Source organism: Enhydra lutris, unplaced genomic scaffold (assembly GCF_002288905.1).
Source record: "Enhydra lutris kenyoni isolate GAN:26980312 unplaced genomic scaffold, ASM228890v2 scaffoldscaffold1, whole genome shotgun sequence".
NCBI classification, from domain to species: domain Eukaryota; kingdom Metazoa; phylum Chordata; class Mammalia; order Carnivora; family Mustelidae; genus Enhydra; species Enhydra lutris.
The window spans coordinates 39346593-39374461 of NW_019154085.1; the positions used below are offsets into that span (position 1 = coordinate 39346593).

Consider the following 27869-nt stretch of genomic DNA (forward strand, 5'->3'; position numbering starts at 1 on the left):
ATTGGCAGTTTTTTGTATTTTTTCTCAGATATTTTGGGGAAAGTATACAGTATGTAATGAAAATATATTTCTGCCTTATTTCAGAAAATCGGCGTAAAAATTTTAACAGCTATGCTTAAGTTTTTTCTAGACAGTAAGAGTAGCTTAGCATTAGAACTTGAGCATTCTCAAAGTTTCCTTTTTAAAAGATCATCATAGATCACTCATTTTTAAAGTATTTAATTCTAGGTCAGCAATAACAGTTGTGCCCTTTTTCCGTTTCAGATTTTTATTCTTGTGTGAAAGTTATTGCAACATATTTGGTTCATTTCAGTTCTGTTGAGCACTTCAGATTTTATTCAGTATTTGCTGCTTTTTTTTAACTCAAAATTCAGGGGTTTTTTTCCAGTATTTTAGAAAAAATAATTTGCTGTAAATTTTGAGTGAAAACATAATACTCAAGAGCAATCAAATGGATTTTAATGTGCAAGGATTCTATTCAGGAATATAGAAATATGCTGAAATACTGCTTTGTTGTGAAGCACAATTTAGTACCTGTACTTATGCAGGCAGATACGATTCTGCAAAACAAATAATGCCAGATTTAAAGTTGTACCAGTATATTCAATGAATATATGGATTTGTTTTTATAGTTAAAATTTTTTAAAATATTCATCAACTATATTATTAAAACGCTGACCATTATTACTATTATAAACTTTGCCAGTACTAACCCTCTTATCCACATTCACTTTTTTTTTTTTTTAAAGATTTTATTTATTCGAGAGAGCGAGCAAGCAAGCACGAGAAGGGGAAAAGGCAAAGGGAGAGGGAGAAGCAGGCTCCCCACTGAACAAGGAGCCCAATGTGGGGCTCAATCCCAGGACCCCAAGATCATGACCTGGGCTGAAGGCAGATGCTTAACCAACTGAGCCACCCAGATCTCCTCACTTATTTTTTTAAGAATCTTAATTCTAAGTAGTTAAAATTGGTGGTTGGATTATTATTGTTTTTTGTTTTTTGTTTTTTTAATTAGTTTAATGGCTAAGGAATACAGCTAGTTAAAACTACTTATTTGGCAACTTTTCGCTCTGGCTGGGATATGGACATTGGAGCGGGAATGTGTTTTGGTGAGCGCTATGTATTGTGTACGACTGATGAATCACAGAACTGTACCCCTGAAACAACTAATTCATTATATGTTAATAATTTAAAAAAATAAAGAAGCATAGCTGAGAATCAGGAAGCAAAATAATAATAAAGAAATAGATGAAAGAGTAGACCAATCTTTCAGTTGACAAATAACTGAACTGTGCTCTAAAACTTCATGCACATTAGATGGAAGGCAGCCTGTAAGTCCCCGCTCGAAATCTCTTCACACTCATTCACAGAAACATGTCTCTCTCCCCTCTTTAATAAAAATACCATTTGCACATGGTGGTAAATCTAAATAGTACAAAAGAATGTTCAGTGATAAATCCACTTTGAGATGGTTTTAACAAACACATTTCCCTGTTTACTCCAGAGTAGACTGACAAATTAACAGGTGGACAAGCACTTTGGTAAAAGCAAATAGAGTCCACAGAAGAAACAGGAAGTAAGAAGTATAGGCATGTAGGTCTACTAAGTGTAGAGGCTTGTAGCTCTCCTGTAACCCAGGCTGTCACAATTTTATGTGTATAATAATTGATACCAGAGGGATGACTTCCACATATTGAAGAAAAGATTAAATAATTTTTATTCGGTTCTGTTTTGGATGGCAGGAATACATGAAATGCATTTTTTAAAAGATTGCCATCCACAATGATAAATATATAAAAGTATGATTCTTAACAGTTGAATTAAATTTCAAATATCTGGAAACTTTATTTGTGTAACATATCTCATTTACCAAGAACTCCAGATAAATTCTTACTAAAATTGCCTGAAGTTCAGACTCAGACTCTAATCTAACCATAACCAGAAAACTTAATTCCTGCATTTTATCCAAAACTATAACTTTTGTCCTGATGCCTTTTTAATTTATTGAACATATTCTGTCTTTGACTTAAAAGAGCAGTCTAATTTATAGGTCTAAGACAAATACCAACCAAGAACATTTTTTTACCTCTCAGTCATAATTATCAAACACTAGCCATTAAGGAATTTTTGGCAATATAGGGATTGTGTCCAGGACATATTCATTTCTTTGTGAACTATTCATTGAGTTCATTTGCTCGTGGCAATATAGTGATAAACAGGATAAACATTTTCTGCCCTTGTGTAATTTATCTCATAGACGTTTTAGGTCCCCCAATAATGGGCCCATGATCAAAGGAGCGAGACTGATACAAAGCGAAGGTCAAGCAAAGCTTTATTTCATGCCAAGCATCGAGAATCAAACTGACTGGTAGGGGCTGCCTCTTACAGAGAGGGCAACCCCCTCCTAGCCTCACAGACTAACTTTTATAGAGTAAAGGCCATGTGGTTGAGCCTGGCCACACACAGGTGGCCAATGAGATTGTAACACACAGAGAAAACTGCACAGTCATGCTAGGTCACACACGGGTGGCCAATTGAATTTCAATTTACCCTAGTAGATATTTGAATTAGCCTATCACCTTGGTCAGAATTGGCACCCAAAAGGCAGGGCCCACTCTCCTTAGTAGCTAGGGAGACAGTATGCACGCCTCACAGATTGGATGTCTCCACCTGGCCTGACCCACCCTTGTTTTTGGGCTTTGTTACCTGGGACTAGTTTCCGGACTTGCTTTTAAGTAAGTTCCTCTGGGAGGGGCAGGGTCAATCTAAATTTATTGAGTAAACAACAAAATGGCTCCCTCTGGCTAAGTAGGCCCTTACAGATGGATACAAGCAAGTATATTGATCATTATAATGCAAACGTGGTAGCTAAAACTAGCTCATTTTAACTCAATTTTTTTTGCTTTTTTTCTTTCCATTCCTTTCTTACTCATATCAGCAAAAGAGCTAAAATTCTAAAAATATTTCTTCCAAATTTAATCTGTTCTTCTTAGACTCTGCTCACTCTCCCCCGACAACAGATTTTACCTATGTTTTAATGAAAGATTAGACCAGTCTGAAAGTGCTATTACTTTTTAATCTTTCTGAAGTGTCTTTTTTTTTTCAATCCATCCTCTCCTTTGGGATTACATTGACATTTCCACAACTTTCATTTAAGTTATTGATCCCAACTCTTTATTATAGTCTTTGCAATTTTGCTGAATATAGGATCTTTTTCACACATAGAATCCATGCCTTGAATATTCAGTTCCTCAGTTCTAGTATCTTTCTTGCAGACATGCTCAGGTTTCTAGTTAATGAAAACTAAACATTTCGTTATCCCTTGAGTCTCTTTCCTTCATCATCAAACTTCTTTAAAGAATTGCCTATCTTTTTCTCTTCTCATCACCCACCCAGTCTATAATCCTTATGATCAGATTTTTATCTCCAATGTTCTACTAAAACAACTCTTAAAAACTCAATTATTAACACCAGTAATAGATTGTGTGCAGTATTCAGCTCTGTTGGCTAAGCATTTCTTCTTAAAGCTTTTATCTTTTCCTGCCTTCAGAGACATTCCATCCTGGTTCTTTGTCTTTCTTAAAGAATCTTTTCTAACTCTTCTTCTACCCTTTTAATATGCAGACACCTCCCAGGTTCCTGTCCTCTGTTGACTTCATCTCCCTCATTATTGTTTTCCTCCATTCACCCATAGTTTCCATTAACTTGTTGAAGAAAGCCCCTAAAACTAAAACTCTATTTCCAGCCTAATGACTATGATTCGTGGTCATGAAAGTAGACCAGCAGAATCCTTAAGGGTTAGGAGACCTTTCTCTGAGCTTTGATTTCTGCATTTGTAATAAGGTGACGTAACCTGCTCTGCCTGTTTCATAGCAGCAACTGACCCAGTTGATCATTTCCCCTTCCGTAAAATAGCTTCACTTGGCTTCCAGTAGATCACACTCTCATGGATGTTCTCCTGCCTCACTGACTGTTCCTTTTTAGTCTCCTTGTTCTGTTTCATCTCCTCAGCCTCTTAATCTTTAACCTTCTTCGGGGTTCATTTCTGGATCTCTTCTCTCCCCTGTCTGTACTTGGTATCTTATATACTTTTATGGCTTTAAATACCATCTATATACTGAAACTCCCAAACTTCTATCTCTAGCCTAGACTCCAGACTCTTGTTCGATCACCTACTCAGTATTTCCCTTAGATGTCTAAAAAACATCTCAAACTCAGATTGTCTAAAACTGAACTTATGTTCTCTGTCTCCAGATCTGCTTTATATATTGGTCTATTTATCTCAGATAAAGGCAGTTGCATCTTCCCAGTCTCTTTATCTCACATTCTACTTTTTTTCCTTCAGGAAATCTTGTTGGTTCTACTCTCTCTCTCTATATATATATACACCAAACCCATATATACCAAGATTTCCCCTAAGTCACCATCATATCTTGACTGCATTTCTAGGTAGCCTCTTAACCAGTCTTCTTTATTCTGCCTTTGCCCTCTGTTTTCAATAAAGCAGCCAAAATGACCCTTTTTAAACAAGGCAGATCATATTCCTTTGCTCAGAATCCTCCAGTGGCCCTTTATTTCACTCATAATAAAAGGCAAAGTTCCAGTAACCCCCTGGCCTATAAAGTTCCTATAAAGCTTTTATGATCTAGCCATAGTTTCAATTATTCTTCCCCTTCTTCACCACACTCAAACCACTGGCCTCTGCTGTTCCTCAAACATGCCTGGCATTGCTTTATCATTGGGCTTTTAATGAGGTATTTTCTCTACCTAATACATAATACACTCTTCCCCTACTAGCCATGTGACTTGCTTCCTTACTGCCTTCCTGTCTTTGCTTAAATACCACATTATCGGGGCGCCTGGGTGGCTCAGTGGGTTAAGCCTCTGCCTTCGGCTCAGGTCGTGATCCCAGAGTCCTGGAATCGAGCCCCACATCAGGCTCTCTGCTCAGCAGGGAGCCTGCTTCTCCCTCTCTCTCTGCCTGCCTCTCTGCCTGCTTGTGATCTCTGTCAAATAAATAAATAAAATCTTAAAAAAAAAAAAAACACATTATCATTGAAGCCTACGCTGACTACCCTAATTGGTACTGTTAAACCTTCCTCTCCTGTCTCTTCCAATACCCCATACCTTGATTTCCTTTTTTTTGTTCTCTTTAGTACTTCACATTTTTACTTAGTTTATTATTTATTTTTGATTATATGTCTCCTACTAGAATTAGGTTTTGTCTTCTTTGATCACTAGTCTCTGAGTTTATCTTGCTTAGAGTTTGTTGAGTTTCTAGTCTTTTATCAAAATTTGGGAGGTTTTGGCCATTATTTCCTCAATTGTTCTTTCTACCGCTCTCTCCCTCTCACTCCCTCTAGGACTCCCATCTATGCAACGTTGGTATGCTTGATGGTGTCCCACTGGTTTTTAAGGTTCTGTTCATTTTGTAAAATTCTTTTTTCTTTCTGCTCCTCGGGTTAGATAATCTCAGTTCACCTAACATAATTCTCAATTTAATTTAATATTGTCACTTTACCTAACTTGATTCTTCTGCCTGCCCAGTTCTGTTGTTGAACCCTCTCTAGTGAATTTTTCATTTCACTTTTACTTTTCAGTTCCAGAATTTGATTTTGTGTATCTATATATAATTTCTATTTATTGATTTTTCTTGAATTGATGAGGAATTGTTCTCCTGTTTTATTTAGTTATTTGCCTTTTTTTTTTTTCTCTTTGAATGTATTTAAGATGGCTTAAGTCCAATACTTGGGCTTACTCGGGGACTCATTCTATTAATTTCTTTTTTTCTTGTGAATAGGCTTTATGTATTTCCTTATTTCTTTTCATGACTCTTAATTTTTTGTTGAAAACTGGATGTTTTGAATATTACAGTGTGGCAACAAAGGAAATCAGATTCTGCCCCCACCCCCTTCCAGGGGTTTATTATTGCTGCTTCTTGTGGATTGTTTGGTGATTTTTTTTTTTTATTTTTTAAAGATTTTATTTATTTATTTGACAGACAGAGATTACAAGTAGGCAGAGAGGCAGGCAGAGAGAGAGGAGAAAGCAGGCTCCCTGCTGAGCGGAGAGCCCGATGCGGGGCTCGATCCCAGGACTCTGAGATCACGACCTGAGCCAAAGGCAGAGGCTTTAACCCACTGAGCCACCCAGGCGCCCCTTTGGTGACTTTTTTAAAAGTAGTTTTATACGGGCACCTGGGTGGCTCAGTGGGTTATAAGCCTCTTCCTCCAACTCTGTGTTATGTTAGCCTAGCGGTCAGCTAGTGGGTTTTTTTGACAGTTTCCTTAAATGCCTGGAGCCAAGAAAAGGAAAAAAAGAAAGGGAAAAGATTCTCCTAGTCCTTGCAGATTGGCTTTGTTGGGACACTCCTTTAACTTAGCCTGATTACTCTGCCTTAGCCTTTGCTTCCTGCTTCTGCAGGGCCGGGAGTGAACGTTTCGAGTCTTCTCAGGCCTTTCCTGGACATGTGTCTAACCCTGAGTACGCATGTGGTATTCACAATTCCCTCGGTGTATGTGGCAGCTTTTAAAGCCCTTATTAACCCCACATATCTCCTCTCCCAGCCTCTTTCTTCCCAAGCTTCTCAGTCCGTTTATTGCCTAGATTAACCATTAATCCATGCCCCAGGCTCCCATGGCCATTACTTTTGCCTTTACATGTTTTCAACAAATGTCACCTGGCAAGCTGCTCCAGGCCTGCAAGTTCTCTTAAGTTTGGTGAAATAAAGGCAGGCTATTGCACTGGTGCTTCAAGGAGCCACCAGGCAGGTTAAAACACAATTTATTCTCAATTCTGTGAGAATAAAGTCTGTCTTGCTCCCTCTCCTTAACAGCTGTGCTAGGACACAGGCTGCCCTCTCCACTGACACCATCAGTCTCAGAGTAGGGTGGTAGATAGGCAGTTTCCAATATCACAGCACTCTCTTCCAACAGTGCTTCATTAAGCTGACCCATGGTTGTTGTAAGTTTTTCCTTAGATTTTTTTCAGAGTTCATTCTGACGGTTTTTGCCAGGTTGTTATCGCCAAAGAAAGCTGGTCATGACTTTATCCACTTTTGTCAAGGACAAAAGAATAAGATTTTTTTTTAAATATCGGTGAAACTCTATAGTACAACTTGATATCATGAAATGTCTTTAATCAAAAGAATTCTTATATCTAGAATTACAGTTGATCATAAAAGACCCAAATATTTGATTTCTATTTGCTCAGCTCTGGAAGTCTTCAGTAATCACTGTAATCAGCTATTAGAAGTAGACCTCTATTATTAGGACAGTTATTTAAATACCAGAAATGAATTAAACTTTCTGAGAATTGAAGTATATTTATGTTCATTTTTATAAAATCAAGGAAATATTAATACTTTAGTAATCTACAAGTGTATAATCTCTCACTCACACTGTAAGACTTTCCCTGGTTTGCTCATTTTAAGGGGTAGTGGGAATGTGCTGATAATACTATAACTTTTTGAATATTATAGATTTGAATATTACAGATTTCTGTAGGTCCAGGAATGCAATTTGATATTTTTAAGAGCTATGTTTCTTATTATGGTGAAGTAGAATTCTTTGTATAAATCTTACAAATTTACTTTCTTCTCATCTTTTGAGATATTTTTGCCCTATTTTGGTAGCACCTGAAAGAAACAGTCTGTTTGGAAATAAAGCAAAAGCTTATCTAGAACTATTGCTATATTTCATTATCTGAAGTCTAGTAAAATGATTTAAAAATATATATATATATTAAAGGTAGGACTAAATTTGTATGATTTAGGGCAGGATCTGTGTAATTTTGTTTTGTTTTCTTTATGATACTTCACATGTAGTAGATATATCTAAACTGATAAAGTGAAAATCCACGAATAGCAGCAGCTTGGAATATAGAGGTTCGTGGGATAAAAGTATGCTGGGGAAACAAAACTGCTTTCTTCTTTCTCAGTTATTTTCCTGATAATAAATATTTGATGCATTTCTTTTATATTGTAATGAAAATAAAACTCAATATATCTCTGCCCGCCTTTTTTTTTTTTTTTTAAGATTTTATTTATCCGTTTGACAGAGAGGGAACACACAAGCAGGAGGGAGCTGCAGAGGGAGAGGGAGAAGCAGCCTGATTGGGGCAGGTGTAGGCTCCATTCTGCTAGGACCCTGGGAACATGACCTAAACCAAAGACAGTTGCTTTACCAACGAGCTACCCAGGCACCCTCTCCCCACTTTTTTTTAACCTAATGATATTCACCTTTTTATTTTTATAAACTAGCCAAAAAATAAGGAACAAAAAAAGTTCTTAGAGTTCCCACCACCTGTAGCTCCATTGTTAAAAAGAAATGCAGCTAGCACATTTATAATTGTCTGAGTAAATATACTTTTAAATTTAAATAGCATAACATAAATATGTGAAAAAGCTGTCAGACATAACACATTTTATGCTAATACAGTGGTTTCCAAACTATTGAATTCCTTGTTCTCTGCATCCCCCTACTTAGTAAAACAAAACCCATTATTTTCCTGTGACTTGATAATTTCTAGACATTTGTTTTTCTAAATATGTTCATGGAGAGGCACCTGGGTGGCTCAATATGTTGAGTGTTGAAGTCTTGGTTTTGGCTCCACTTATGGTCTGGGGTTGTAGGGGGTTGAGCTCCATATTATTTCCGTGCACAGTGGGGAGCCTGCTTTTCCCTCTCCCTGCCCTTCCCTTGCTCACCCCTGCCCCTCCCAATAAATCAAACCTGTTTTTAAAATAAATAAATATGTTCATGGAGACAAAGAGATAAGTTTTTATTGCTGGTCAGGGATTAGTCATTTAAATACTTTGTTATAAATGCTAATCTGAAGGAGTTATATCAAATGACAGGAATTATTTTGTGATGTTATCTAAGAGATAAATGCTTGTATAGAAAAGCTAAGATTTGGGGCACCTGGGTGGCTCAGTCGGTTGAGTGTCTGCCTTCGCTCAGGTCATGATCTCAGGGTCCTGAGATTGAGCCCCTGCATCGAATCAGGCTCTGCTCAGTGGGGAGCCTGTTTCCCGCCCCCCCTCTCCCTGCCTCTCTGCCTACTTGTGATCTCTCTCTGTGTGTCAAATAAATAAAATCTTAAAGGAAGGAAGGAAAGAAAGAAGGAAAAGCAAGGTAAGATTCAAGTAGTGTTAGAATTATCTAAAATAAGTGAAAGAAAACCCTATGGACTATTATTAAGGATTTGATGTATTTTCTTTTAATCTTTTTGTTTCCACCTTGCAGTTCATTTGTTGAAGAAACCAGGTTATTATGACTCAAGTTTGCACAGTAGGGATTTTGCTAATTGCATCCTGCATCCCTATGTATAATATAATGTGCTTTTTGGTCTTCTGTATTTCCTGTAAATTGATAGATCTCGAGACTTGGTCACACTGAGGTTCAGTTTCTCTCTCTCTCTCTCTTTCTCCTTTTTAGAGGGGCAGGGCTGGCAGTGCACATTAGGCCAACTTGTTCCTATTTTTGTGATGTTAGCAGTCATTGATAATTATCCTGAGGTCCATTAATTCATTCCAAGCCTCAAAGTGGTGGTGATAATTGTTTTGCCATTTATTCATTTATTAACTGTGACTTTAAATTTTTATATTTATGCATACATTTTATGTGTGTTATATGTTTCGACAAGGATTAATGTGCCAAAGTTTTGCTTCCAGCGAATATTTACATTCCAATCATTGCTTAGAAGAATTCTTTTGTCCTTTTAGAGCTACTTGCTAAAAATTAAAGTAAACATAGATATTCTGGTTTTACTGTACTCTTGAAGGGACTGAATGTCTAAGCTAATTAAAAAATGTATCATTTCTTGTCTTAACACTTTACTGAAGAATGTGTCAGCATTGGAACTGTTACCGACTGAGAAACTTAACAAGAATTTTTTTTTTTTTTATGTTCTTTGAGTTTATAGCCCTTACAACCTATTTTAGTCTTTATGGTAATCAACTGGGTAAAGCTCTGCATTAAGCTCCCAGTATTTATGTTCACTGGCAAAATTTTCTCTGAACCTCATGAAACTGTTAATATCCTATTCTAAGTATAATACTTTTTTTTAACAAGTGAGCATCATAAAATAAATGAAGTTTTAAGATACATTTAAAATAAGCTCTTCAGTGTGAGTCAGTTTTCCCTGGAATTTCCTGCCCTTGCTATAGCTGAGGGACAAGTGGGTAAGTGTTCTGTCTGGCATTAGCTCCTTAAAAAGTTGGTGAGGAGATCTGGAGGTCAGGACTCTGAATACAACCAGCTTTCTAGGTTTAATATCCAACTCACTTTATATTATTTTCCATGAATGTTTGGGCTTGAGTTACCTTACCTTTTTTACAAATAAGAACCCAAACTACAGCTAGGGTAGCCACATTCCTGGTTCTGGTCCAAAGACAGTTTCTGGTAATGCATTTAGAGTTCAGTGATTGTGGTATAGTATTCTACTCTACCATACCACCACCTTTCCCCAGCATGAGTAAGGTGGGACAGATACCATTTCATGGGTAATGCAGTTAAGGCTTAGAGAGATTTAGTGATTGCCACTCTAGTATTAAATGGCTGCACTGGAATTGGAATTCAAGTCTTTCTGATTCCAAGCCCATGTTATTCTCACTAACATAGCAAAAGGAGGGCAAAAGGAAAAGAAGGCAGAGAGATTATTTAAGGAGTCACTATTACTTCAATGAGAGGTGTTTGGGGCCTGAAACGGGCAATAGAAACAAATAAAATTTAAGGGTTTCACTTGATTTGGTGGCAGATAAGACATGGGGGATGAGGGAATAGAATGATCAAAGATGTGAGTTTCCTGGGTTATATAAATGAACTGTCATGGTGGGAGAAGTGTAGGGGAGGGGGTGCCCCTTATTCCTCTGTGTGGACTGCTGTATGTTGATTGAGGTGTTTGTGGTGTATTTGCTTGAAGACAATCAGTAGGTACTTGGAAATTCCCTACCAAAATACTAAGATTATTTAGTCTTTCAGTAGAGAATATAAGGGAGCTCAGCAGGGGTATATTCTTAATTCCTTCATCATATGTTAATCCTGTGGCATTCACCTAGTTTGAATCAGAAATTCACAGTTCTACCAAGGGGTCCCCTGTGGTTTATGGCCTCTCCAGATTACTTCTGTGATCGACCCCATGTGCCTAGAACAGTGTTTCTGCCTCTATACATATATTGCTATATTTTTTTTCCTTTTCTAGTAAAGATAGATTAGAAAAAAGACACCAGATGAAAGCATCTGATTTATTAATAGAGTTTAATGTTGAGATCACACAAAATATTTAGTAAAGAAACAGTAATTAATAGCCAGTATGTTGAAAGAAAGGAGTTCATATATGCAGTTTATGGTCAGATGATATGGCAGTGACTTGTGCATATATCTTTGTACAGTTCCTGCTCTGTGGAAAGTTTGTACAAATAGTAAAGTTGGAAAGTTGACTGGTAGCTGCAAGCCAAGAAATTTTATTGAAACAACAAATTAGAATTAGGTACCTATTTTGTGGGTATTTTAGGCCTTACCTATGTGATCTCTCTACTGAGAACTTCAAAGCACATAAAATTAAAAGACACTCAATTAGCCCTTATGAAGCAACACAGGTACTTTTTAAATTTTCCTTTTTTTTTTTCTTTTTTTTTAAATTATACAGCTGAATTATAAATTTAAGTGGGCAGGGGAACAGGGAAGGGCCTCACTTCCACCACGCCCCTGCCACTCCCATCCCCAGAGGTTAACCATTAGGTCCTGAACCTAATAGAAAATACTTAATGGTTAAGTCTCTAAATATAGTTTGGCTCACTTTGTCATTTACTAAGTAATAAGTTATTTTATCTTTACTATCTAGGACTGTGCTAATAATTTATGGAAGATAAAAAATACAGAAAAAACAGCCTTGGCCCTTAGGATATGTACACTCTTGAATTGGTTTTATTTGTAATTAATTTGGTGACAAAATGCTTGAGTTTGTCAGAGGATTTGAGTATCAAGTTATGGACCGAGCTTTAAGTTCTTTGCCTAATAGGAGTGCAAAATAAAAGTTAAATGATGGTACTGTCAACTACAAGTTGCAGAATGACTCTCTGGCAGCCTCTTTGATGTAATGTCGCTTTAAATTCCATAGGAATATTTCTCACCAAAGAACTGTCCTGAAACAATGAGCACTGATTTAAAACCTTTGATGGTTGGTTCTTTTTTTTTTTTTCTTAAAGATTTATTTACTTATTTGAAAGCACACATGAGCCAGGGAAGAGGGAAAGAGAGAGAATCTCAATCATAGAATTGGGGAGTTCTAGGTGGCTCAGTTGATTAAGCATCTGCCTTCGGCTCAGGTCATGATCCCAGCATTGGGCTCCTCACTTGGTGGGGAGTCTGCTTCCCCCTCCACCTGCTACTTCCCCTGCTTGTGCTTTCTGTCTCTCTCTCTCTGACAAATAAATAAGTAAAATCTTTTTTTAAAAAAAGCCTTTGAATTATAAAGTAGGAAAGACATTATGGAACTTCTAGTCCCATTCCTTCTTTTTTTGTACATAGAAAGGGATCCCAGAGTGTATAGTTTATTAAACTTTATCTGAATTATCCCAGCTCTTTAGAGACAAAACAGGAACTGGAACATGGATTTTTTACTTTATGGCTTCCTCTTATATAATGTTATTTATGTCAGTGTGCATTAACTGAAGGTATATATATATATGTATATATATATATACACCATATTTTCAGTTATTTACTCATTTGTTTTCTATGTATTCTATGTATTCCAGCAAAAGAAAAGTTATCTCTAATTATAAAAAAAAGTGACTTACCTAATGTCATGACATACTAAGAAATTAGCAAAACTAGAACTAGAACCCAAATCTTCTGTTTCTTAATACTTGCATCTTTTATAATACCAAGCTTTTTTTTTCCATATTGTTGCTGTTAGTATTAACTTACAAATTATTCCTACTAGGAAGCTTAGTCAAACTGAGAAAATTTTCAAGAAAGAATGATGGACCTTGTTATAAGGAGGAAATCCAGCCTTATAGCAAAATTTCACGTTTTCATAAATTTGGCTCTACTCCATTTGAAATTTGAATTTACCACTTACTAGAGTTTCAGTCTGGAGGACAATTCCAACAGAGTTATGGATTTGAATTGGTCTGTAGGTAGTAACTGCTTTCATTCACAAGAAAATAGTGTTTAAAAAAAAACTTTATTAAATGTAGTTATATGGGTAGCCTTTTTCTTTCAGTTTTTACTCAAGTGTACTATATATCCAAAAACATGCACGTAATTAACCTACAGCTTGGTGAATTTTCACAATCACAATTGAACACACAATGTAACAGCACCCAGGTTGAGACCGTTATCAGCTACCCAGATACTCCCCTTACATTCTCTTTTTTTTTTTTTTTTTTTAAGATTTTATTTATTTATTTGACAGAGAGAGAGGGAACACAAGCTGGGGGGAACAGGAGAGGGAGAAGCAGGCTTCCCATCAAACAGGGAGCCCGATGTGGGCCTTGATCAGCATGGAGTCTACTTGTCCCACTCCCTCTGCTTCCCACGCTCAACACATGTGCTCTGTTGCTCTCTCTCAAATAAATAAATAAATAAAACTTAAAAAAAAAATTCTGTCCTTATCAACACAACAATAGTTGCTAAAGAAAAAAAGCAGAATTTTTTCATTATCAAGGCATATTTACCAATTTGATATTCAATCAGAGTTATACTGGGCAATTCAGATCTTTTGTGCAGCTTTGGAAACATCCCTGAGTCTGTATAACAACTTTTGTCTTCTGATACAAAACACAAAGTAAGATCCATGGAGAGCATTATGTGCCCCCCACACCCTCATGGTTATTACCCATTATGGAGGAGGCACAAAGGAACAACTGTAATGCTTGGTCTAATGCGGAGTTATGGTTGAGGAATCACTGCTATATTCTGCTTTCTTTCTCTGTATTCTCGGAATACAGAAGATAGATTTTTAATATCAATAATTAGAATTCCATGAGTGGTTTTTTATTCTCCTAACTTCTGTGTGAAATAGAACTGTTGTTCCCCATAAGTACAAAAAAAAAAAAAAAGGTTAAAATTCTTCCATCTTTATTTAAAATATTTTACCTCTAACACTGTCTTCATTCCCTCTGTTTCTTATCAGGACCCCTGAACAGTGCCCCAGTGTTGTTTCATTGTTGTCAGAGAGTTACAATCCTCACGTGCGTTATGGAGCTGCTATGGCCCTGGGCATCTGCTGTGCTGGTACAGGAAACAAGGTAAAGCCCAAAGCCAGTCGGGTCAGTTCTTTCCTGGCACCAGACTGTTTTCCCTTGCAGAAAAGTAAATGGTACACCGTAAAAATGCAAGTATGGTGTGATCTATAAAAGTTAACTTGTCTCACTAAGCTTCCCAGAACTACCTTCCTCACTTTACCATGCTGGGTTCCTCTAAGCCGGTTAAGAACAAACCACCACATTGCGTGGGTGACTGTAATGGAAACAATGCTATTGAATTTCTTTTGAAACCATTGATTTCCTTTAAAAAGAGAAAAAGATAGAATACTTTTTTTCTTTAAAGAATTACTCTGGTCACTTTACATGGTAATTTACATGTTTAATTGACGTGATTAGTATTGTGGAAATCAACCTTCTTGAATGAGACCACCCAAATCAGCTAACCTTCTTTTTTTGTTTTTGTTTTAAGAAAATCATTTAACTGCTATTTGCCTGATTCTTCTCGCAAACGTAATAGCTAACCTGATACTTGTTAAGTCCTCAAAAGTGACAGAATCAAGAGCGGGTTAGGCAAGCAAATGACTAGGAAATACAAGTCATCATGGGATTCATAAAGAAATGCACTCTTGCTTAAACAAGTATTCTTCATTCACAGCAATGACATGATCATCTCATTTTTGCCTTTCATAGCACAAACCCACATACCTTAACCACTCCCCAGAACATGAACTTTTCTTTTAATGGAGTATGTGCATGCATGGGTGTGTGTGTGTGTGTGTGTGTGTGTGTGAGAGAGAGAGAGAGAGAGAGAGAGAGAGAGAGAATACAAACATAATGAGAATGAGAACATAAAGAACAAGAGGATAGCTAGATTATGCTCCCAGTGTCTTTACATCAGAGGAGTCATTTTTTTAATTCTTTCTTGTCCACAATAAAATAAAATAAAACATAATTATTTATTGATTGAGTCCAGGAATTAAATTTTAATTTGCTCAACTTTTTCTCTAATAAAGAGTATTGTATTGGATACAAATAACTTTTTCTAGTCACAGAAAACCTTACTTAAGCTAGGAATTAAAATGGCATTTTCACTATATGTGATAAAAATTGCATAAAAATTTGTAGAGAAACATCCCCTTCTGGTATTCTCATTCATCTCCTTACCCTGCTTTGTTTTTTCTTCATAGGACTTGTCACCACCTGATATTTTTATTACACCTATTTATTTATTGTCTGTCTCTGCCCTGAAATGTGAGGTCCCTAAGAACAGAATATTCACTGCTACAACCTAAAGTCAGACCTGACACATAGTAGGCATTCAGTAAATATTTGTCAAATCAGTGTTGGAAGATCCTTTAAAAATATGATGGTGAACGAGTTGAACATAGTCTCTGTCCTCACAGAGATTTGTTTTTAAAGTGTTTTTTTGGAGGGGGGATTTCTTACCTGAGAATGTATCTTCAGTTTTATTAGAAATATCATTGGGTTTATAAAATACAGCTTATAGAAATTGGCCTTCATTTTTTTCTGGAACACATCTGCTCTGTAAACAAAGGAAAATTATGTTGGGTGTTTTATGAAGTATTTCCCGTTCAGATCTTCAGTAGACATTTATGTTAAGCCTCTTAAGTTAAATGTATATTAGATTTCTTTTTTCTTTCCAGATTATTGTAAACTTAGTATGATGTCTAGGAACAAATGTTCTTTGAGACACAGCATCTGACAAGTTAATTCAATGAAAAATTTTTATTACTCATATTAAGCAGGTCTGCTTTATTTCTAGATAGTTTGTGTGAGCTATATAACAATACCTATCTGACCAAGGTTTGGTGCCTTATTTTTATTTATTAAAAACTCAAAACTTTTTTTATGTTCTAAAATGTATCTTTGAGGTTGTATCACATACCTCAAAGACCAAGTTAGTGTCTTTTAAGTTGGAAATTTGCTTGTGTTTTTATCATGACTACCTCATAAAAAGTACTGACAGTACTATGAGTGTGTTTAAAAAACTCTGCACAATGTCATGACATCTTTCACTGAAATGAGGAGAAAGAATACACTTATCTGTTATACGTATTATCTGTTAACAGCTCTGATTTTTTTTTTAAAGATTTTATTTATTTATTTGACAGACAGAGATCACAAGTAGGCAGAGAGGCAGGCAGAGAGAGAGGAAGGGAAGCAGCCTCCCTGCTGAGCAGAGAGCCTGATGCGGGACTCGATCCCAGGACCCTGAGATCATGACCTGAGCCGAAGGCAGCGGCTCAACCCACTGAGCCACCCAGGCGCCCAACAGCTCTGATTTTTAAAATAAATGAATCCACATGTAAAGAAATCTGAAGTTGTTTGCCTAAAAAAAAAAAAAGAATTCAACTTATTCTTTCCTTCCTTGGCCTTGAAACAAAGGATATTTAAAAACTGGCATACTGTATTAAGAAATAAATTTGAGGGGCGCCTGGGTGGCTCAGTGGGTTAAAGCCTCTGCCTTCGGCTCAGGTCATGATCCCAGGATTCTGGGATCGAGCCCCGCATCGCGCTCTCTGCTCAGCGGGGAGCCTGCTTCCTCCAATCTCTCTCTCTGCTTGCCTCTCTGCCTACTTGTGATCTCTGTCTGTCAAATAAAAAATTAAAAAAAAAAAACTTAAAAAAAAAAAAGAAATTTGATAATTTTGTTAACCCATTGCTTTTTTCCTCTGGATTTATATCTACCAAAGACCTTATAAGGAATGCTATAAAGTGGCACTTAACAAAATTTCTGCACGTTGTTAACAGAACTTACATAGGGCGAAAGAATTCTTGGTCAAATATAGTGAACAAATGCTGGGATAAACAAAGTTTGAGTAATTTCTTTAATAAGGCTCTGGATCTTTTGGTGTGGTGTGCATTCAGAGAGTATTTGATAAGCTGTATATATTTTGAACCTGCAAGGGGCAGTGATATATAGTACTCCAGAGCTACCAAACTTATTTCACCAAGGAATCCCTTTTTCATAGAACCAATTATTCTGAAGAATATAATATTGAGGAATCCTATTAAACATCATTTAATTTTTTTTAAAAGATTTTATTTATTTATTAGAGAGAGAGAGAGAGCACAGGCAGACAGAGAGGCAGGCAGAGGCAGAGGGAGAAGCAGGCTCCCTGCTGAGCAAGGAGCCTGATGTGGGACTCGATCCCAGAACACTGGGATCATGACCTGAGCCGAAGGCAGCCGCCCAACCAACTGAGCCACCCAGGCGTCCCAACATCATTTAATTTTTTAAGTTAGGTCTTACAAAATCATCAAAGACATTACCTTAACCTAATATTTGAAGGAAGTTGGATACTTAATTCAGATTTTAGGGTCATACAGGCCTGAGTGCTCTACTTACATGACTTTGGGCAAATTTCTTAACCTCGGTTTCCTTTGTTTATAAAGATTGTTTTACGTTGTTGTTTATTTGTTTTTGTTTTAGGATTAATAGAATTATATGGGGTAACATATATAATACTGTTGCACCTGGAAAATAGTAGGTGTTTATCAAACATTAATCTCATTTCCTGTTACCTTCTTTTTGACTTCTTTTACCTCAAGACAGGAGCACCCATTCTACAAGCTTCCTTCTCACTTATGGTCAACTGTATTGAAACTTAAAGCATACTCAGTTGCAAGTAGTCTTTAATGAACTCACTACAATGTTAGATGAAAGTACTGACTTAGAATAATAGTAACTAATTTGAAAATCCAGCTACCCAGCTTAATTTAAAATTTTTTTTAATGTTTTCAGGAAGCAATTAATTTGTTAGAGCCAATGACAAATGACCCCGTGAACTATGTGAGGCAAGGAGCTCTGATAGCTTCGGCTCTCATCATGATCCAGCAGACTGAAATCACTTGTCCAAAGGTGAGCAAACAAATTCTCCAGAAGAGAGCTCGTTCAGGCTTTTCTTTAGTAACTTATCCTCTTTTAAGGACAATTTTACCTCAAATGTAGTGGACACCAAACATAAAAGAAGTAAAAAGGTGGGAAAGAGACAACTTTAACTATATAACACTCTTTAAATGCATTTTTTACAGATTTATAGTCACTTTGTTAATTTAACTATTTAGCTATAGTTGAAAAATTAGAACTTACAGGTTGATGAAATCATAAAAATGAACTTGAATTTTTGCCTCCTACTGTCCTCTTAAAATGCATTTAGTAGGATAACTTGTTCCTCTGATAGAGAATGCAAATTTAGGTAGTCCGTGACTTTTTGATTCATCTTTTTGAGGTAATAAAAAGTCCTGCATTCATTTTTATATGGTATATACAATCTCAGTTTAGAAATGAGTATATCCAGATTCTCTGTTAGAATGTCACTGCCCCCCTGGGAGACATTCACATGGCTCCAGGACGGCTCTCTTTCCTTCTTGACCCATATCTGCTTACAGAGCCAGTCCTGTGTATTTTGCCCTTGTAGCTAGGAGTATCATATATGGTTCTCAGTGTAGCTTTGCTTGCCCTGTCCCTCTCTCTCTCCTCCTCTCTGTCATTTTCTCCCTCCTCTTCTCTATCTCCCTCACACTCTCTGCTAGTACCTCAGTGGATAGCTAATTTCTCTTAACTTTTCATGTCATATGTCCGTGTACAGTGACCACTGATCTTATTAAGCTCTCCATGTGGTCCCTCTGAAGCCCATCTTTAGGTTTGGAGTGAGGCACAAAGACCCACAGCTCAGCTTTCCCCACAGAAATCCCCCTCACACATACTGTAGTCCACTTCTCATAGGTACCTTGTGGATGACTCCCAGCACAGATTTTGAGATATCTGTTTTAAAATTTCCTCATAACACTCTCGCAGACATCATGTTAGAATATGATATCTAATGTATCTTAGCACCTCAGCCAAAATTTCTCATTTTGTTGAGAAAATGCACCGATCTTATTCACATGTACTAAAAATTATCACTTTTTGTATATGAAATAGGTGTGTATACCTTATATAATAGGTTTAGAACTTTTTATTCATTACTTGAAATTAGAGCATTTAATAGTTTTGTATTAATTTTGCTTCTATTTGAAAAATAGTCGAGAAATTGACAACTGGAAAAACCATTGGCATACTGTCTTCTGCCTCATCAAGCACATGTAGAACATCCTTATTTTCAGCAAAGTAGATTGATGGGGAAGGGAGGGTGGAGAAGAGCAAAACTTCCAGAACTCATTGATCATTCATTCTCATTTTATGGAACTTTGTTTAATAAATTCCCATTTTTTTAAGGATTTTATTTATTTATTTGAGAGAGAGAGAACATGAGAGAGGAGAGAGTCAGAGGGAGAAGCAGACTCCCCACTGAGCAGGGAGTCTGATACGGGGCTCGATCCTGGAACTCCAAGATCATGACCTAAGCCGAAGGCAGTTGCCTAACTGACTGAGCCATCCAGGCGCCCTAGATTCCCATTTCTAAGCAGTTGCTATCATTTTTATTTCATTTTCCCAGTGCTGCTCTCTCTCTCTGTGTCAAAATCATTTGTTAAGACTTCCAAACACTGGATTATTGCAAAAATAGAATCCCACCTTCTCATTCTGTTTTAATATTATTTCATATATTGTATGTTCTAGAGCAAACATCTTTTCAGAGAGTCCACATTTCTTTTTAGCTTTTGTTTTTAAATATATCAGTTACAATATGAATAGCTTTTGCATCTTTTATTTCTGCTTTTGATCTGAGCTTTATCTGCTAGCAGTTATCCAATTGAGTAAGGTTGTTAAAGAAGGAAGTTTAGGCCATAGAGTGCACCTCCCCTAACAGTAATATATAGATATTTACTCACTTTGCCCTCCCATGTTGCTTTCATGTTATTTTACTGTAAACAAGACAAATGTTTTACTGTCTTCTCATCTTCTGCTGTAGGAGTTTATTGATTTTTCAACCATAAACTCTGCACCAACACTGGCCTTTGGAATGGGGGTGGTATAGGGTAGACTGTGTAGTTTGAAAAAGCTTTCAACTATTTACTCTAATAAATAAAACTTTTTCACATTTAGAAAAAGTGGAAAAAATACAGAATTTAAATAATTAGTGTTTTTTAATCATTCCATAAAATGCCTTTGAACCGTCTTAGCTGATGTGAATACATGGGGAGCACTTCCATCTTTAGGTTTTATCAGAATCTTGAGTATTAATTAAGAATGCTGAAATGCAGTTATAGCTGCTCTAGCTGTTGCCATTAATGTAAACTCCGTGGGAAAAAAGTTAAATGTGTATGCTACCGACTATGAAAGCAAAGCTACATATGCCAGTGTAAAACTCCAGTATTTTTTCAGGAAACACTGTTCCTTAGAGGGCAATTGTTTACTCAGCTCATGAATTCTTAAAGTTTGAGTTCTATTTCATCTTTTTCTGCTATCAGGCATGCTATAAAGACTTCTGTGGGCTCTCATTTATATCATCTCCCTTTTATCTGATGATTGCTAACAAGACAACTTGATATTATTTTGGAATGATATGTGACATTTTGCTGAAAAGAAAAAGCTGTTAACAAGCTGGAAGAAGGGTGCCTGAGTGGCTCAGCCCATTAAGCATCTGACTCCTGGTTTTGGCTCAGGTCCTGATCTCACAGTCATGGGATTGAGCCCCCCACATCGGGCTCTGTGCTCAGCACAGAGTTGGCTTCAAATTCTCTCTCCCTTTCCCTCCCCCTCTGCCCCTCCATATACATGCGCGCGCGCTCTCTGTCTCTCTCAAATAAATACCTAAGTAAAATCTTAAAAAAAAAAAAAAAAAAAAAAAAGCTTAAAGAGAAGTAAGTTCTCAAGACTAGAGAGTCCTAGTATATGGTTGCAAACTGCACAAGATCAAGTGGAAGTAAAATGGAGATGAAGTACTAATTTCATCAAGGCTATAACCACCCCTCAGAGGAATCCATAAGGGACATTCTCTGATAGTTTGTGAAATTCACAATGGAAAGTTCCAAAGGAAGTATTTATGTAAGCATGATATACATCACATCCTTTTGCAGAATGCTGTCTTAATGCTTAGTTCTATATACACTGATACCAGTTTAAGTTAATTCCAGTGCATCTTTTCTTTCTTCTTCTGCCAGTTTTTTTGATCACTCACTCTCAACAAAATAGACCCAGGGACATTGTATACATCCCTGAGTGATTACAGACCCAATTTAGAAAGCCCTTAGACCAGAGATTCAAAACATTTTAACTAGAGTAATGTACTTTTTATAGGTCCTTTGAACTGTTTCCACTCAAGAACCCAACTCTACTTTTTATAAAGGATCTGTCTTTTGTTTTCCTTGTTAAGTGAAATCCACCTTTAGCATTTTTGAACATATACATAGTTATCATATATAGAATCAGATAAAAAATATTGCAGTGTAAAAATAAAAACTCTGATGCTCCTCCTTGCCTAATATCATCTGGCCTTGGGTTGTCTGCTGTAGGTAAGTAACCACAACTGGCAGGTGCTCTTTTGGCAGTAGGATCCAAGTTTGGCCAAGCTTGATAAGCGTTTGCAGTTCTAAAATCACAATTTGAGTCGATTAGGCTTTTGTGAGCCATCATAGCTACCTATAATATTTCTATGGAGAAGTCTTTGAACTTCTATAAGATGAAATTATAAGAATAAAATTTTATATTTTAAGGTGATAGTTTATAACATAACACATTTATAAATGGTAATCTGTATTACCGTACTGTTGCCTTAAGGTAGGAACTTGGACTCTAACAGTGTCAATGATAATAGAAAGAAAGGGCTACAAGCAACTACCATAAACAAAATAATACTCATAAAGCTGAGAAAGGAGCTAAAAACATCATTTGGTATATTGATAATGGGGAAATCGTGATAATATTGACAATATCTTAAAAGGATAAAGATAATTTTTGTTTTAGGCATGTTGAGTTTGAGATGATAGCGAGTCAGCTGGAAATAAGATGAGAGTAAAGGAAAAAATCAGAACTGAAGATAGAGATTTGGGAAGTAACTACAAAGAAACTACATAAGTCCATAGCCCTATATCTGCAGTTCTAAAATCCAAAAAGCTCTGAAAACTGAAAAGAGGTTTGTTTATTTTTCAGGACTCATTTGGCTGTAAAACTTGAATTAATATGAACTCATTTATAGCCTTTATCCCAATTAGTGTTAATGTTCAGTCATTTAGCTCCTTCTGAAATACTAATTTATTTGATTATAGGGTATTGCCCTTATGCTCCCTTGAGTATTACATAATGTATGGTATATAGACCATGTTATCTTTACAAATTCTGAATTCCAAAATTCATCTGACCTCAAGGATTTCATGGAAGAAGTTATATACCTATAGTTGAAGTCATAAGAGCAGATGTAATGGCAGAAAAAGAGAAAAGGAAGACAACTTCAAAACTAATCCTTGATGTGCTGCTTTATTTCTCTATGTAGGAAAATAGATGAAAATTGAAAGGAAACATACCCAGCTGATAAGTACCAACAGAAATGACCCCAGAGAACTTTATTTCCTTCTCCCCATTTTTTTTTTCCTGAAAGTGTTTTTTTCCCCCAAAAGTATAAGGTATAGAGTTTAAAAATATGATGAATGTTAAAAATGCATGAATTTGGAGAAGGTGGATTTTTAGATAATCATATACAGCAGAATGACTGCATGGATCACAGGATTGCCTAGAATTTGTCTTTTTTCTGTGAGACTCTCATAATATAAAATGGGAAATAAACGTTTTTCTCCCACAAATTATACTTTCTCCAGAGGCACCATACTGTTCATAACAGTGAAATTGAACCAGAAATCATAATCCTCATCATGATTGCAGTTAGTTATTTGATCGCAAACAGGCCAGTCACGTCACCTATCTTACTTCAGTTTCTCATCCGAATGTACAGGAAGTATATGATCTCAAACTTGCCTTCAAATTTAAGATACTATCCTAACCTACTAAAATAATTCTTTATGAAGAATCATAACATGAGAATTACTACTCCATAAGTAATAAAATGTGAGGAAAACAATTTTTAAATGATAAATAAGAAATAGCTCTTTGAAGTAGTCTACTTAATTGGAGAGTCCTATGACATATTTGTATTGATTTTTTTTAATCTGTCTTTCAGTTTCACTGAACGTGTGATTTCCTATTGTTTTAGGTACAGTTTTATATTTAAATTCTTCCTCATGATGTACATACAGTGCTTTGTCCAGTGTTACTTTTTATAAGTTCATGACATATTTCATAAACCTTTAAGCACATAAAATTTCCATCCTATATAAGGAAATGTAAGTGTTCATCTAAAATAAGTTCAGAATCAAAGGAATTTGACCTTTTGAACCAGAGTAAAAGCATCAAACCTTGGGATTTTTAAAACTAGAAGGGAATTTTATGATGATCTAGTCATGCTGGGTTTTATAGTTAGAGAAAGTAAGACCTAGAAAAGAAAATGGCTCACTAATGGTTATATGGTAGGTAGTGGCAGAGCGAGTTCATTGTTTTTCTCATCACATTTTGTTAGCAGTATTAGGCTGCAGAGATAATAGTCAAGGGGGACTGGTAGGGTTCTGCCACAGTATGGTAGGTTAGTCCTGCTTAAACTGAATTATAAAACACTGTTTACACATTACATTACATATAGATTGCATCATATAATCCTTACAGCAGCTGTGTAAGATAGATCCTATAATCCCTATAGGGATGAAGACTGAAGCACATAAAAGCTAAGTAACTTTCCTAAACGACTTATTGAAGGAGAGATCTTTATAAGCCAAGGTTGTCTGATTCTCTCTTACCCTGCATTGCACAGCATGGCTTCCAAGACCAAGACAGGTGAAGAGGGGAAGAGATTCTGAAAGAATATGTCATGCAAGTAAGGTCATTATGTTAGGAAACTCAAAGTCATTATTTTCTGCTTTGGGCAAATTTGGGGACCTCCATGATCACATGTCTTGCATAGGCAGACTTCTTCCTGGGTGCCTACCCCTTGAAAGGCACGGGTGGGAAAACAGAGAAGTGTAAGACATGGAGGAAGCATAAAATAGTTCCCTTATTGTCACTCACACAGTTTTAAAGCAATCACAAATATATTGATAACATGTATTTTATAAATTTATTTTCTAATTGTAAAATAATATATATTAGTTTTAAGAATACAGAAAAGAATAAACAAAAATTCCAGTAATCCTACCCTGAGTTAGCACGTGTTCTCAAAAAATTAATATGTGTGCGTAATGAAAATCTTGATGTGAATATACACTAGATCCAAAATATGCCTCACACATCTTCACTAAAGGGTAGTTTACTTGAAGACAGAATTGAAGGATTATGCCTGCTAGGAAATCTATAAGGGTGATGGTACGCAAAGTAGCTGTTATTCACAGTACAATTAAAGCCTCAATGTTCGCTTGAACTGTTTAAGCCTGCTGACTAACAGTGGTGCAATTCAAAGTCACATTCAGCATTTCCATGAGTCTGAATCATCCACTGGGGAATGAGGATTGAAAACAGAACTGGTATTCCAGTTCTTATGAAAAGTCATAACACCCATGATTTCAACCATGGAAATTTTCTGCCTTGATATCTGGTTTGTATCTCTCTCTTTTTGAATGTTGTGAATTTTAGAGCTCAATTTTCATTATAATTTGAACAGTCTATTCCCTGGTCTGAAATGGCTCCACAAATGAATATGATATGACTACAATTCTTTTGCATGTTCCTTCAGGTGAATCAGTTCAGACAGCTGTATTCCAAAGTTATCAATGATAAACATGATGATGTCATGGCCAAGTTTGGCGCTATTTTGGCGCAAGGCATACTGGATGCAGGTAAATGTTAAATCTTCCAGATGTATTTATCTATTTAAACTAAATCTGATGAAGTACCTATCTGCTCTAACTATATGACATAGTAGAAATTGGGAAAATTATTTGGGGGATTGTTTGGGAAATTTTCTGTGGGAAAATTATTCCTAGAAAAAACGTAGAACCTGTAGTTCATAGAACTTGACACTGAATTGGCTGGGTTTTATCAGTCCCTAGTTTACATTCAAGTTCATTTTCTATAGGTTTTGACAAATGCATAATTATATATCCACCATTACATCATAGGCAATAGTTTCAGTGCCCTAAAAATCCTCTGTGTGCCACCTTTTTTCATCTCTCTCTCCTTCCACACGATCCCCTGGCAACCGCTGATCTTTTTATTGTCTTTGTAACTTTAGTTTCTCCATTTCCAGAGTATTATACAGCTGGAATCATACAGGATGTAGCCATTTGAGCTTGGCTACTTTGGGTAATTGGTTTTTAAATAGAATTTAGGAGTAACATTTTACTACTCCATAATCCATTTATTTCTTTTAGCTGCCAGTTTTTGAGCTTTGTACTTTCACGTACAACCCTTTACTTGTTCATTCTTGTTCATTCAGTACTACTACAGTTTTTTGCTGGTCTCTGCTATATTATTTAAGAATTAGGGGAGGATACTTCTCTGTTTCAGCTTTATTTTACCATCTTTACTAGAAGTCCTCTCTCTCCCTTCCTTCCTTCCCCTTTCAGCCCCTCTCCCTTCCTTCCTTCCCCTTTCAGCCCCTCTCCCTTCACTGCCTTTTATGAGTATCTCTTTGAATTGTCAGTGGACCAATAAAGTTTTGATGCTTCTTTCCGTTTATCTTTTTATTTACTGTGTTTTTTGCCTTACTTATTTCAGTGTTATTCAGTACTTAAAAGTTCTGTACTGCTGTGTTCACTATTACAAGCCAAATTATTCTCTCACCCTTTTCACTTTATCAGTATCCTGTCCTACAAACTGCTGTAGCTGCATAGAAAAAACATCTAGTCCTGCAGTCTGGCTCTCAGAAGTTAGTGTTAATGGAGGAACTCTGGAGGGCAGCTTCAAAGGAATGAGTGAAGTTGAAGTTTATGAGAATTCACTCAATGATTTGGTCTCTTCAGGGAGAAGAGCCAAAGATTAAGGTTTATGACTGAAGTTTGTAAGACTGTGTAAACACTACCAATAGGATAAACTCTTTCTTGTTTTGTATTAAATCTCAGACTCGTGGAACAAAAGACGAGTTTAGTTTCTAAGTCTGAAGAAAATGGGTTTCATTGAAATAAAGGGAATTGAGCTTCAAAACTAAAAATATTATCATGTATTCTGAGCAGCCTTCCCCTCTCCTCTGCCCTACCCAGCGTTCACCCTGGGTTTGATGCCATGCTTAGCTATATGTCCTCACTGGTGTCCAGGTTTCAGTCTCATAATGCTTGTATGCCCTAGTTTAATTATCTAGTTATTTGTCTTCTCCACTAGAGTAGAGGCTCCTTGGGATCTCTTTTCAGTATTTTGTTAAAAATTCTCAATATATAGTAAGCATTTGGTGAATGTGGTGGTTAGCATAGGGAAGAGCACAAGCAGACAATAAATGCATATAACTCATCCCTGTTGGAAAAACAGAATTAAAGAGTACCTGATTTTTTTCCAAATAAAATCTAGATTATTTGATTCTTATAAAAAATTGAAGTGCTTTTTTAGTTTAGTAAAATTAGTACTCACTTCCTGACTCTAATGTAGCAGCATCTGGGAGAGACTGAGGTTAAAAGAAGTGAAATGTGACCAATAGAGATCCAGAATTGGAATTCAAATTAGGATGGTGACTAGGCACAGATAAGCTCCATTTTTATAGGGTATCTTTTTTTTTTTTTTTTTTTTTTTTTTTAAGATTTTATGTATTTGAGAGGGAGAGAGATCACAAGGCGGGAGAAGGGCAGAGGGAGAAGCAGACTTCCCACTGAACAGGGAGCCCAGTTCAGGACTTGATCCCAGGACCCTGGGATCATGACCTGAGCCAAAGTCAGATGCTTAACGTACTGAGCCACTGAGATACCCTTTATCAGGTATCTTATATAAACTAAAAGATTGGTGTCTCAAAGTTCTGGGGTCCAACACTAATACTGTTATATAGATCAGAGGCTGCAATACATCAGCCTGTGGGCCAAATCAGATTTAAACATGTTTGTCTGCCTAACCAAGGTGCAAAATTTTCGACAAAATCCAGATTAGAGTCTACTTTTAAAAGCAGAATTACCTAGCAACTCTGGACGTATACCTTTAGTAACATGTCCTCTTTAAATACGACATGAACTTTCCAGTTGCTTCAGTTCCCCACTGCTTCCAGTCCAGGTTTTCTCATTTGTTTGCCTGACTGGTTCCTAAAGGCATTCAAGTTTGCAACCCCTAATAGCCTCCTAGAATCTCAGCCTTTCTAAAGTGGCCCAGTAAAGATCCAGCGAACTGATGCTGGATCTTAGTTCTTATTCACTAGGGTTCAGACTGTGTTTCTCTGCACTCCGTCAAGGGATAGTCTAGGGGATGTGGCAAGAAGTTCGTGAACAGGACAGGCTGAGCCATTCAGCCTCTCAGCACCCCAAACTTCTGATTAAATAGAATTAGGTTTGATTTCATTGTTTCACATATTGTGCTTCTGCAAAAAAATTTTCAGTTGACTCGAAGGTTGGATGGAGATTAAAGGTTTTCTTTTGTTGGTGGTAGAGCTCTAGTTCCAGTGCTCTAGTCCAAACCCTCATTTTGCCAATGGGAAAAGAGACTTTAGAGGGAAAATGATTTATCCAAAGTCACAAGGCTAGTTAATGGTGGAGCTGCCTACATTCAGACATAACTAAAAAAGAAAGAGTAAAACTAAGCAAA

General features: G+C 36.5%; 1 protein-coding gene across 3 annotated transcripts in view; it reads left to right on the top strand.

Moving 5' to 3' along the window:
• The window catches only part of LOC111143971 (proteasome 26S subunit, non-ATPase 1), an 86071-nt gene that overhangs the window by 52183 nt on the left and 6019 nt on the right, over positions 1-27869 (top strand). For all 3 annotated transcript variants that reach the window (XM_022498015.1, XM_022498023.1, XM_022498034.1), the window contains 3 exons: positions 14143-14257; positions 17982-18098; positions 24892-24994. In XM_022498015.1, coding sequence (XP_022353723.1) covers positions 14143-14257; positions 17982-18098; positions 24892-24994 — 335 coding nt within the window. The remainder of the gene's footprint in view (positions 1-14142; positions 14258-17981; positions 18099-24891; positions 24995-27869) is intronic.